This window comes from Colius striatus, chromosome 11, assembly GCF_028858725.1.
Source record: "Colius striatus isolate bColStr4 chromosome 11, bColStr4.1.hap1, whole genome shotgun sequence".
Lineage (NCBI taxonomy): Eukaryota > Metazoa > Chordata > Aves > Coliiformes > Coliidae > Colius > Colius striatus.
In genome coordinates, this window is record NC_084769.1 from 22,397,969 (window position 1) to 22,411,519 (window position 13,551).

The 13,551-nt window shown below is 35.7% G+C and overlaps 1 protein-coding gene across 1 annotated transcript in view; it reads left to right on the plus strand.

The window, feature by feature from the left end:
• Positions 1-662: 662 nt before the first annotated feature.
• Positions 663-13,551, plus strand: part of MYO3B (myosin IIIB) — a 177,825-nt gene continuing 164,936 nt past the window's right edge. Inside the window, exons 1-6 of the mRNA XM_062005192.1 lie at positions 663-682; positions 1,820-2,003; positions 3,468-3,602; positions 6,832-6,936; positions 7,203-7,302; positions 10,911-10,987. Coding sequence (XP_061861176.1) covers positions 663-682; positions 1,820-2,003; positions 3,468-3,602; positions 6,832-6,936; positions 7,203-7,302; positions 10,911-10,987 — 621 coding nt within the window. The remainder of the gene's footprint in view (positions 683-1,819; positions 2,004-3,467; positions 3,603-6,831; positions 6,937-7,202; positions 7,303-10,910; positions 10,988-13,551) is intronic.

Genomic DNA, 13,551 nt, shown 5'->3' on the forward strand with positions numbered 1-13,551 from the left:
ATGCTAACCGTGTGTGTTCAGAATGCTAACCTTTATTTTGCAGCATGCTGTATTGAATCCAAGTAGCGAGAAACTATTCTAACAACTTACTGACCCACAATGGATAAATGACATTGACTCTAGTTGGGATTTTTTCCCCTCTTTCCTTCTTTTTCCTTCTTTTCTTTGCCTTTTTTTGGCTAAGAGACCAAAGCAATTTGTTATATTACTTGACATCACCTTTAGTGAAAATACAGTTTTAACCAAGGAGAGAAACAGAGGTTTTCTCTAAATGGTGCTTGCCATTGTTTAAAAAAAGGTTACTGTTCTTCTAACCCGACTCTAACAGCCGTGTTTTGTGCCTGCTATATGGTAAATTACTTTGACAACATGTAAACATTTTATCTTAGAACCTAAAAGAATTTAAAAAATTCTTCTGGAAAGGAATAAAGCATGCAAATGAGTTCATACACAGGCTTCCATTTTGAATATTGCTATACAGACCTGCATTGCATGTGAATTTGCACGTGGGTTATTTTCTTTTTTATCATGAACAGAAAGCACAGTTATTTCTTTAATTAGGTTGAAGAGCTGCTGCTTCATTCCTTATGAATTTCTTGATTTCCTCAGACAGGCTCACATTTCTTTCTGACTAAATGTCTCATGCCAGATAGTTGTCACCGATGCTGAAAATGGTGAAGAGGTAAATAAGACAGCAATTTAAAAAAATTATTTCAAGCAGGTTTGCAGATGTCAGACATGCTTAGAAAGAAATGGCTCAAAATTCAAATGTATGTTTGAGATGGTAGTAGATCCATCTTGAAAAATCAAGAGCTTTTGCAGTTAGCAATGGTGGTGTCTTCACTTGCTTTTGTCAATATCACTTTCTTATTTTTCTCCTTAGGTTTGTTCATGGATCTCAGACTTTACATCTCCTAGTTAAATGTACAGATTCCTGAAGTGATCTACCTACTGACAGCCACCAAATGGGCAAACAGTATTCTTTCTTAGAGAAACCACAAACCAGTCAGCTTCCCTAATGATGGGTTCTATAAGGTTAAGTTAATCTCATCTTAGACTTTGCTTTTCTCTAATTTCAGTTCAGGAGCAAAATCTAGGTTCTCGCTACTTGAAGTGAAATCCTAAAATGTCATTTTCCTAATCACCAGAACTTATCTGTGTAATTCCAAGGGTAGGAAGGAGCCCTTTGCATAGGCTGCAGTGGTCCATACATCACTTGGGAGTGCTTGGAGAAGTGATTGCCCAGACCAGGAAATCTCCTGAAGATGGACATGCAGTCAGCCAGTGTAGCTGACCATAACACTCTCTGACTGAAATACAGAAACAGAGGCGAGTGCAATTGTTGAGAAGCATCTCCAGTGGTAAATATCACCCCCGTGGTATACCTGTTGCTTATTATGAAGTTGGTTTGTATTTTATGACACTATCCATCCCAGTCTTAACTCTTATTAAACTAGTTATGCTTATCAAACTATAGCCTTGCTGTAGTTAGGTCAGGTATGAGGAGCTGTCACACCTACCGAGTGCCTATATGGCAATCATCCAGGGAGCATTAGTCAAAAATATGTTAAAAGGATTACATGACTTTTTAATTTTGAAGCAAATAATGCATACAGCAAAGTAAGTAAAGAGAAATGGTCTCCAGAGTTTTCTTTCCATTCCTTCATTTAGTGATCTTATCTTTCTCTCTGGTTTTCATTTGTGATTCTATCTGTATTTCTTCACAAATTAGGACAATATTTCATTTCTTTACATAAGATGTGTTCTTTAGTACAGACTTAGGACTTCCCACTGTATGTGTATCTCCTTTGTTTTCCAGGAAGCCATTGTATGGATTGTTTCAATATAATTCCAGCATGATTGGACTAGAATCGTTAGCTGATCCCTCGGATACCTGGGAAATTATAGAGACTATTGGGAAAGGCACTTACGGTAAAGTCTATAAGGTTGCCAACAAGAAAGATGGGAGTCTGGCAGCAGTAAAGATTTTGGATCCTATCAGTGTAAGTAAAAAATATTGAACTGTAACTTCTTGTTAATTTTAAAAAATACTCAGAGTTGAAATGTAAATCAAATATGTAAGGCATTGAAAATACCCTGAAGGGAACAATTTTGCAGAATGTGGTGTCAGAATAAGTTTGGTACCAGCACCTGAAAGCTGCAATTTATTCTTGTGTATTATGTGAAGAGAGCATTTGACTAGTTTCTTTTTTAGGTCTATGTAGTTCTTCAGGTACAAACTTAGATTATCTGGCTTGGAGCATGCAAATGATAAGAAGGCCTCCCTCTTAGGGGAAAATACAAGATGCAGTTAATGTTCTTATTTTATTCTGTGTACTCCCTAAACCAATTACTTTCACCATCACAGAAATACTGTGAACTTTAGGATATTACAGAATCACAGAGTGGTAGGGGTTGGAAGGGACCTTTAGAGATCATCAGGTTAACTGTTGTAAGTGGATAATATTGCTGGGCAATAGAAGAGCGCTGCCCAAAATTCTCACAGGTAGTTCTGTGCTAGCTCTAGTTTTAGTAGCTATTAAATGCCTAACTTCCCTTGAGAACCAGGGACCTAGTTTTCAGTGGAAGATTTAATTGGCAGCTGCTCAGGTTGGATCAAACTGGAGTTTGATCATGACAGCCGGGCTAAGGTTTTACTGAAAAATGTTACATTTCTGTCATCTAACACTACTGAAATTTATCTTGGTCTTCTCTTGTATAAATCTGAAGAAAGTAATACGTAAGATGCTGTCCTTTGTAGAAAAATTAAAAAAAGGAGAGTGCATTTAAGAGCATAAATATTGTAATAGTCACAGTCTGTGCAGGAACAAGGGAAAATGTAGTGCTTAAATACACTCTTGAGTTGTGGCCTGTCTGCTGATATTAAAAAGTGTATTATAATTGTCACAGAATTATTTCATTAACAGATCTTTAGTAACATTTGCTCATTTCGTGGGGGTTTAATTGTTTCTGGTGTATTTATTTTCTTTATAAAAATGTCTTTGTTTTTACTCACATCCCCTTAGTGGTTTTGTGGAATTGTTCGGTTTGGTCCCATCTGATGATGATTAAAAAGAGAATGAATCAAAGGTTCTTGTATTCACATTCAGCTTACACATTAATAATATGTATGTTTGAAAACAGCTTAGAAGTTAATTAATATGTAAGTTTCTGATTTAGAGAACTGGGAAAAATTAGGTATAATTTTTACCTTTCTCGTTAAGTATATTATGCACTGAAGTAGTCCTCGAGGAACAACTACTTGCTTTACAAAGGCTTCACATTTCTGTGGCTTGGTGTGAATTAAATTTACAGTAGTGTGTGAGTACTTTCAGCTGCATTAAAGTAAAACCATTTAAAAGTACAACATAATAAAAAATGGTTCTTTTATTCTATAAGAGTTTGTTCTTGCTTTGTACAGAGTTAACTGTGTTTCTATGCTCTGTATGTTTGTGTTCTGTATTTAGGATGTAGATGAAGAAATTGAAGCAGAATATAATATTTTGCAGTTTCTTCCCAATCATCCTAATGTTGTTAGATTTTATGGGATGTTTTACAAAGCAGATCAATATGTGGGAGGACAGCTCTGGCTAGTACTTGAGGTAAAAACATTTTGATAATATTACATTTTAAGTAGCAAATGTTGTTGAGTTTCTAGTTTTTATTGCTAGAAGAGTCACAGGCTTTCATGATTGTCTGATTAGGGCTGTTAATGGAAGGACTGGTTGAAAATCTCATCTAAACTTAAGAGTTTACTTAATAGGGAATGTCCTTGCATTTAATATCTGTTCAAGTTGCTGCATTTTGCCCGCCAAACAAGCAGATCATTTTGATAAGAATAATTTGTCTAAAAACAGCTTGGTTTTTATTTTATGTTGGAGGAAACAGTGGAGAAGACATTTCTCTAAACTTTTGAAGAGCTCAAGCACTTGAGGGGAGTGCAAAAGATGATGTAGTAACACGGAGGACAGTCAACAAACACACTGCCTATTGCAAAAGTGAACAGAGACAATATAATTGGAAGGTCTAGTTGTGGTAATGTAAAACTAGAGGCTTCTTGTTGTTGAAAATGTAGCAACAGAAATGACTTCTATTAACTCTTCTTGTTCAGTGGCAATCAGTATTCTTATTCAATGAAAAAAGTATTTTGGTACTTTTGTTGCCAGGTAAGTGATTGCCAAAGATTGCTGCAAGATGGGGATTTCTTCCAGATGTTTTCTAGGCTTAATTGGTACAGAGCTTTTGCACAGACCGGTAAGCAGTAACAGACCATTCAAACATTTCTCTGTTATGACTGGTAAAAGTTAACACACACTTTTAAAATTACTGATTATTTTAGCAGTTATACTCCCTGTTCTTGAATAGTGACTGGAATCGGAACAGCAAATCTTTATTTCCACTTTGAATTGTGCAATCCCAACAATACATCCAACTTCCATGTACTGCAGATTTGTGCAGCTTGAATGAAAACTTTCCGATATGTTTCACCTTAAATTTCATAACCATTAAAAAAAGAAGCTTTAGGATTTTGGTATTGTTTTTTACTGTATGCCTGTTGGCTTTGTGTTGAGTTTAGGCTTGGTTTCCCTTGTGCTTTGCTTTTTTTTTTATGCAAGTGTAGTGTATCTGATTGGCACATGTGGTATTCCATATAACAATTTTGTAAAGCAGAATTGTGACATAGTCCATGTAACAAAATTGAATGTAGAATTTGAGAAAGTTGGGTGTTTGTACAGACCTTAGCAATTAAGGATGTTCATTTCAGGTATTTTTTTGGTCCACATTATCCAAAGCTTTAAAGAAATTTGACATTAAAAAGTTTTCTTTATATGGATAAATTTACCAGACAAGGCAAAGTATTTCTTGTCTTTAAATATATGTATGCATAGCAGTTACTTTTTATATTATAAATTAATCATGCTTTTTCAGTAAAAGAGAATATACAAAGTGCTCCCTTTGATCCCTTAGTCTTTGATGAAATGTATTCATTGGGTGTATGACTTCTAACATTTGTATTAAGAAGGTGAATTTCTTTTCCTTTAGGCACAGTTTTACCATATTTACCCATTACAAGCAGGACCATACTTTCAAAAATGCCTAGGATGAGGAAGGATAGCAAAAGTGGACACTTTAATAAATTTTTGTAATGATGCAATTCTTGGGTAGGTGTACCACAGATGACTGTAAAGCAAACTTCCCTACTTTTCAATCTAAATGTGCATCACTCTATTTTAAAAAATATGATGAGTAGGTATAAAGTGGTAATGACATTTACAAGTTCATTTTGTCATAGTTCTTTACTGACTGTGAAGAACAGTGTCACTGACAGCTGCGTTAGGTTTGTGGGATATGTTTATTTTCAGAGTCAGTCATTCATTTAACATATGCCACCAAACAGCTGTCTGTCTGTATCATTTTTCAGTCACAACCAGCTTGTTTTTTTTTTTAAGTGAGGGGATACTTTTCTATATTTTTTTTGCAGGCTAGAGATAAGTTTAATACAGCCTATCTCTCAGTAAAACACTTAGTGCAATGGAAGCAATAAAGAGGAATCTTTGACTTAATAGCTTGTCAGCAAATGGTTAAGTGTGGAAGGAAAACATGTACTTTCTCTCAGGAGACAATGACAGTTGTCCTTTAAATACATTTGATGATTTATATTGAACAGAATGGCCTCGCCTAATTGATTTTTTAAAAAAAGCAAACAATAAAATTCCCTACTTAAAAAGCAAAGTCAAATTCCAACAGAGCTCATCAATGTTTTCAAAGATAAAATTTCGCTTCAAGAACTTATTTAGATTAAGGATGTCTTATCATGTGATCTAGTCCTTCCATGAACTAGAACTTAATCTTTTGACATTTTTTGATGCAAGGGAAATTCAGTAACAAATGAAGGAAAATATTGACATAAAGAAATTAGTGATTGAACTGATACACGATTCATACAAGCTATTTGAGAGATGCACAACTTGAGAGTTTGTAGAACTTGTTTTCATACCATTCTCCTGATTTACACCGTAGGATTTTCATCTTAATACTAATAACACAAAATGAGCTTGTGTTGAATCACCTGTGGTTTCTGTATGGCAGAAACATAGATGGAGAAAGAAGAGTTGTTTAGAAGAGCATGAACAGTAAACTAATGATGTGGGTGAAAATATATTTACAAAGATTCTAATTTTACTTTTTCTCCTCATCTTTTGATGTACTGCAGCCTGTTAGTGGTAAATGCTTGCAAGGACCTGCTTTTCTGGATCAGAATGTTTAATCTCAGTTGTTGGCAGCATATGCCGTCAAATCTGAGTACAGAGATATGGCTTCTGTCTACTTTATGCTGCCTGCCAGCAGGAGCATTGATGGAGTGAAAGTTTAAAATGACTGTAATTTGTTGCCTCTCAGTTATCAACAGCATCAGTCTTTTCTATCTGGCCTTTTCTTTGCACAGAAGCAGTCTTTCAAATAGACAGTGCACACATTATTGTGGAAATATGCAAATAATGTAAATTAGACTTACAAATCCTCTAATAACAACAAAATACAGTCTTGTTAATAATATTTTGATTTTATACATTTTATAAATTATTCTTCATAATCTTCAGTCTTTACTTCCTTCCCCTCATTGAGGTTGCTGTGATTTATTATTCACATTGCTAATAAAATATGTTCTAAGGTGGAATGTCAACATAAGTAATTGCACACTAAAAGTCTAGTTGTTCTTAGACTTGTGTTGCAATGCAGGTTTGCACATTAGCTGTTTACAACCTAAACAAGGATCTTGAGTAACTGAGGCTTTGTCTTGCTTTTTCTCTTCTGCAACTTCCCCCTTCACAGCTATGCAATGGTGGTTCTGTCACTGACCTTGTCAAAGGCCTGCTGAAGTGTGGCCAACGGTTGGATGAAGCTATAATCTCTTACATCTTATATGGTGCTCTCTTGGTAAGGATGTTCACTGGACTTGTAATGACAGCAGAGGGTGCAATTTACTCGTCTCATACTCGTCTCATTTTCCATTTATAAAGTATGGTAATGTTGACAATATTATGTAGGCTATTATAACAGCAGGGGTTATATCAAGCATGTAATCTGGTGGACAGATGTTTCTATGGAGTATGTGCAGATTGTTTTCATTACATTCCCTAATAGTAGAGTAATTGTTTTTTAAATAAAGGAGTAAACTTATTTTTGTTACTACTGGTATATAGGGCCTTCAGCATTTACACAATAACCGGATCATTCATCGTGATGTGAAAGGGAACAACATTCTCCTGACAACAGAAGGTGGAGTCAAGCTCGTTGACTTTGGTAATGACCACTTCCCATTTGTTTTCCTGATACATGCAGTTTAGCCAAAGGCATCTGTTTACTTTCCCCTGGGAAGGCAGAATGCCGTAGTGAGAGAGTTTTTCAGAAGGATACTCAGAATTATTTTAAGGAGGAAAAATGGAGAAGGAAGTGCAGCAAGAATAAAAAGTCTAACCAAAATTAGTAATAGAATTTTAACTTAAAAGCTTAAACATAACGATTTAAGAATTTTAAATTGTTCTGAAGATGTCATTTTATTTACAAAGCTCTTTTGTATTTCGCAAGGAATGTCAGTTTCAGGGCAGTTGTCCTAATTTAAATTTAGATGTTCTTTCTTTTGCATATGAAAAGGAAACATTCTTCTTTCTGAAATGGCTTTTGCTAGCCTTAAGCATATTTTTTCCCTCTGAGCAGAAGGTAGAATGGTCCCTTGAGTCCAAAAACCAACATCCATTTAATTTGTGATTATTGCTGTTAGATTTGAGAATTGCCAAATGAAATTGCCAAAGAAATAGGAGAGAGACAGATAGACAGAAAGGTAGGTAGATAGAAGGAGAGTTGGCAATAGAATTTAACTCATTTCATCAGGTTTTTTTTTTTTCCATTTAAACATGCACTTAGAAATATAAGGAAATGTAGTTCCTCAGATATGTATGCAATGGAATGAACAATTTTATTAAAGGTAACAGAAACAGATTATTGGCAGTATGATTTATTAATAAAACCATATACCACATAAGGAAATAGTAATTCAGAATAGTGTGTGAATAACAGATGTTTGTTTAGTAGTGCATGAAGGTAAAGAAAAACATTCGCAAAAGAGAGTAGTGTAAAATGATGTGACAAAATTTTCTACAATAGTAATTTTTTTGAAAGAATAAATACTAAATTTATGCAGTGGAAAGAAAACTTAATACCGATGTTGTTATGGTATTATAAATTTAACATAAAAATTATAAATGTAACATAAAAATCTCTTGAAGATACTGAAGTAAGTTGGGAAACAAGAGACTTTAGTGTCTTCTAGGGACAAAAATTCATTATGTCAAATGGTAAAGGCAAAAATTAGTGCAGGGAGAAACATATGGCCTGAAGCAATACTGGGAATGAGTCCCTGCCCTAGTACAAGGAAGAGATATCCCTTCTCATCTAGGGGAATTTAGGCAGTGTGATCTTTGTTTCTAACTACTCCACTCTGCGAAAAGCTGGCTTTTCTCCCCAGAGCAAAACATTTTCATTAGATGTATCAAAGGCCTTAGCTGCAGTGGAATCTCAGCTTGGAGCTCTGGCCTCCAAAGGCAGATCAGTGTGCTGCAACTCTAAGTGGCTTATTCAAGGAGACTGAGAATCCCAACTTTTCATGTGTCCCATGGGTGTCTCTGCTTCCACATTTAGATTTTAAGGGGTTTTTTCCCCAACTTTTTAAGTTACAACAGTAACACTATAAAATTACAACAAATATGACTACCTTAGAAAAAGACTTGAATTAAAACTCGAGTGTTTTTTATGAAACACATAAGAGCCAAGAAATGCCCACATACCTGCAGGCTTTCTCACTAAAGAATCATCAGGCTCCAGGCTTTCATTATGGTGTGATTTTTTTCCCCTCTAGCTTGCTGCTATAGTCACAAAAGGAACTCTGGGAACAGATTAGAACTGAGTCACAGGATGATGTTTGTAGAACTGTTTGTCTCATTTGTTGCAGAAAGTGGAAGATACGTAGTAAAGAATGTAAGATGTTCAGGAAAAGAAGGGAGTCACAGTTTGGACAGTTGAATGGCATAAAATTGGAGGTTATTTTTGTTTCTTCCAGCGTTTCTCTGTGATATTGGCATATCACTTATATAAAACTTTTTATAAGTGGCCATTCTGGTCCTCGTTTTCCCGATAGCCAGTTTGAAACATCTTGTCCTCCTTTGCAGAAGAGCTAAGTGTTCTTGAAGAGCAGCTGAGATCTATTACTTGAGGCACGTGGAGTGCCTGAAAAGGGAAAGGTCTCAGATTAAGTACCCCAGAAAAGTGGATGCTGTGGATATTTTTAGGTTAATCCCTGGAACTAGTAACCATCTTTCAGTTTGCAGGAATGTTAAGGAGATTTATTATTTGATGAGGAGAGAAGGAAATGTTGTCAAAAGGAAAAGAAAATAATAATTTAAAATTGAGCATAGGATTTGATTTACTAAGTTAGTAACTAGAACTCAAATCGATGTGGGTATAAAAAGTACTAAGTGACTACCTGTTCATTGAACACTCTTCATTCTGTCCACAGAATGAGACAGAATCTTGAAGAAAAAAAAATGACTTAATATTCAAGGCTGTACATATGGATATTAGGTCACAGAGAGGATTACACAGATATCTGTAATTGAGATGCTTTTTTGGCCTTTATTACATGACTTTACAACTTGCTTTTTCAATGTAACGCATATTTTTTCCCTCAAGTGCTCTTGACAGCATGATACCTTTAAATAAAATATTGATCACAGTGTAAGTCACCCCAAAATGTCTGTAGCTTGTCATTCATTGATGTTCAAGCTTGCTCTCTCCTGCTGTCTCCCTCTCTCAGCTCTTTGGTATTCTGCACTGTTTGGAGTGTCCATAGATAGCAGCTACAAATGAAGGTAGCTGAAGAGAGATCAGAGTTAAGTGCACAGAGGCTTGCTGCGGGTCCTGGCTGTTAGCCGTTCTACATTGGTACTCAGGAAATCACCAAAGACTTCCAATCACACTGCAAAATAAATACAGAATTGAATCCTGGAGCCAGCAATAAAATAACTGAACTTGTTATTTATGAGACCCCATTTCTTGACATTTCTTGTTTCTGCCTGTTTTCGTCTCTGTGTAATGCCATAGGAGCAGGCCACTGTGTTGTTTTTTTAAATATATAATATTGAAGTGAAATATGTTTTTAAGTCAATGTAGGTTTTGTATCAACTTACTGGAATGCTCCTGAACTCTACAATTCAATTGCATGTTGACCAAAACACGGTGGATTTGCTGTGAAAGTTTGTTATTTGTTAATGTTGTTTGATTTTGCTCTATTTTTTTCTTACTTTTTTCATCTGTGTTTCAGCTGTCCAGCTCGAGTCAGCAAAGCACTGAAGCACAGGCTTTGTTTTAAGCATGTGCTTAACTCTCTAAATACGAGCTGCGGTGTGAGCTTGTGCTTCGGTGATTTTCTCAACAGGGAAAGATTTAAGTAAGCACATAAATGTGTGGTTGAACAGGAGCCTCTGCATATACTCTAGTGTTCAGGGAGTAAATTTCTGAAATGGAAGTTTTAAAGTCAAGTTGTAATTTGAATAGCTGCTGTTCATACTCATGAAAACAGCAGAAAGTCAATTGTGATATTTAAGTGTCAACTGAATTTTTGAGTTTGAAAGTGCTTCAAACTGGGAACTATTCACAAAAAACCTCTCAGCTATTCTGAATGGAAACGGCAAGCTGAAAATAATGAAATAATTTGGTACAAATTCTGCACATACTTTTGCCAGATGTTCTGCAGCTCTACTGCCAGGCTTGGGGTTTGTTTTCTAAATACTTGGAACAAAATGACTGAAATGACAGAATGAGTGTAAAGCCAAGTTTTCGGATCTGTTCTATTGCAGGTGTTTCAGCCCAGCTCACCAGCACACGGCTGCGTAGAAACACCTCAGTGGGAACACCCTTTTGGATGGCACCTGAGGTAGGCAAATCTTGCTGTCTGGGTTGTCTCCATTCAATGGAATGCATACTTTGTTGCCAATTTCACATGATAGAAGACAACGGTATCTTTTCTTCCCTCCCCCATGGCTGTATTACTACTTTACGTCTAGGCCGCTGTTCAGTAAAATCAATGCATTAATATACAAAATGGATTTATAAATCTTCATTATTTTCTTCTTTATAATGTTTCTACAAAGTACAGGTAATCTGCAAATAACTGAAGGTCTCCTTTAAAATTTTATGCCTTCTCAGTCAGTTACTGTATGTTTTGCTGTGCTTGTCTGTACTTCTAAATGCAGTCTGGGAGGAGGAGGAATCCCACATTCCTGCAAAACCCCGACTCAGCTATATTTGTTCTTTAACCTTAATCATTGACTGGGTACCTACACTCTTAGACACATGGGATAACATAGATTAAAACTGGAGAAAAATAACTTACAGTTGGCCTAGCCAAGTAACTTAGACCATACTTTTACATGTTACTCCCCAGATAGAACCTTTCTGTTTCATGAAGCTCTAGAAAGTGTTAACACACTATTGAACAAAAGTCCCTTCTTTACATTCCGTAAATGTGGGATGAAAGATGTTAATCTTTGCTCTACTTCACAAAATATTTACAAAAAATACTTTTATGAGGCATAATTATGAAATTAAAAAGTGGAGAATGAAAATGGAGTGGTCTTTTTATGTATAAGTTGTTAAACCTTCATAAGAGTAGTAGTCTCAATTCTGTTGAAGGCCATTGCATTTACTTGAATTCTGAGGAATTTGAGATGAAATTTGAATGTTACACATGCACAAAGGTCTGTTTCTGTATATCAAACTGTATGTCTGACTGTTAAAAGCTTCATGCAAATGTTTGGTTTAGAACATTTTCAACTTTTTATACATTTGTTTCTTTTGCTAAGGAAGGTTCATTATAGCTGAGCACAGAAAAGAAGCTGCTGTAATGGATCCAAAATTGATCTTGCACAGCCTAACAAAGAATGGTTGATATTTTACCATCTCCATAACAACCGGTTTACGTCACAAAGGAGACACAAGATACCTTAGAAACCATTGTGTAAGCATTATTTATGGAATCACCTTGATTGGAGATATTCTGAAGCCTTTATAAAATACTCCTCATGACATAATGGACATAAAAAATATTTTATTGAACTTGAATTATTAGAAGTTATTTTTACAGTACAGCTTTGCTTGTGTAATTGCCATCAAAGGCAGTAATCGTACTGAATTTATTTTGCCATCCTGCTAAAAAATATTAATTCTCGAGGCAAAAAGCCAACAAAATAAGTAGAGATCTTGATTTGAAAAATGTTGAACTGAAAATACAACACGTATGTAACGAAGATGTGTTATGTGCACAACACATCAAAACAGGAACAGGAATAGCTTTGGATGCTTCCTGTTTTGAAAATATTTGTCCAAATAACAAAGCCAGTATTATAAGCATAGTAACTCATATCACAAATGTGTGCACATATGAGCCATGGGGATCAGGTTTCATAGATGCACCAGTCTGCAAAACAGCTGTAAGGTGCTCAGGTATCCATTCCGCTGCTGTTAAAGCTGCTTAAATGACAAGTTGCATTAACACTGGTGCTGAAGTCGCTACAGTTGCTTTCTTTTGGGTTCATATGAATGACATATTTCAACTGACACCTGAGGTGCAATTTACCCTTCTGGGAGGATCTTTCTGGTATTTTTAGAATGTGCAGCTGGACTTTTATGTGAAAGATGAAAGATTAGGACTGCAATAAACTGAAAAACTGCTCGGGTAACAGCTTTTTAGAAGCAGTGTTTTCTAGATGAGGCTGTGGTGAGATCAGCAAAAACTAGAAAAGCACTTAACAGTTGCAAAACTCTTAATGCCTTGGCATAGGATAGAATGTATATCTGGGCAGGAAATGTTTCTGTTCAGAGAAATAGAAAACAGGTAGAGTGGGACTTTTTTCTGGGTTTGGGTTGTGTTGTTTTTTTTTTTTTAAATTGGACTTTTACTACCTGTGTGTGATACACAGGAGCCTCAGTCAATGAATAAAACAATCATGGGATCTCATCCAAAGTTGAGAAAGATGGATTTAATCTGAAGGGGGATTGGAGAGGGGAGATGAGAAAGCTTGCCTTGCAGGAAGAGACTAGTGGGGTGTTTCAGAGAAGTGAACCTTGTGAAATGAAGCTGACAGGGAATATTTTCCAGGGTAAATCCTGGGAAAATCAAACCTGAGGAAGAATGATACAAGATTATTCAATCTAACAGATAGGAATAACAGGATATCAGCAGGAGACAAATATGGTGGAAACTAGAATCACTAGATCAGCCTGGATTAGGAACAGTTTGTTTCATGAGGAAAAACATTGTATTTTAAGATGAAGTTTTGCATCCTACTTAAAATAGCAAAAGTTCATGGGAAAATAGCAGTGAGTATGATGTAAGGTGTTCTGTTCAGTTCTGCTCTTACTGGCAGCACAAAAAGCAGCAGCAGCTTAACAATTTTGAGTGACTCAAACATCTTAGAGAACTTTTTTTTTTTCTGATGA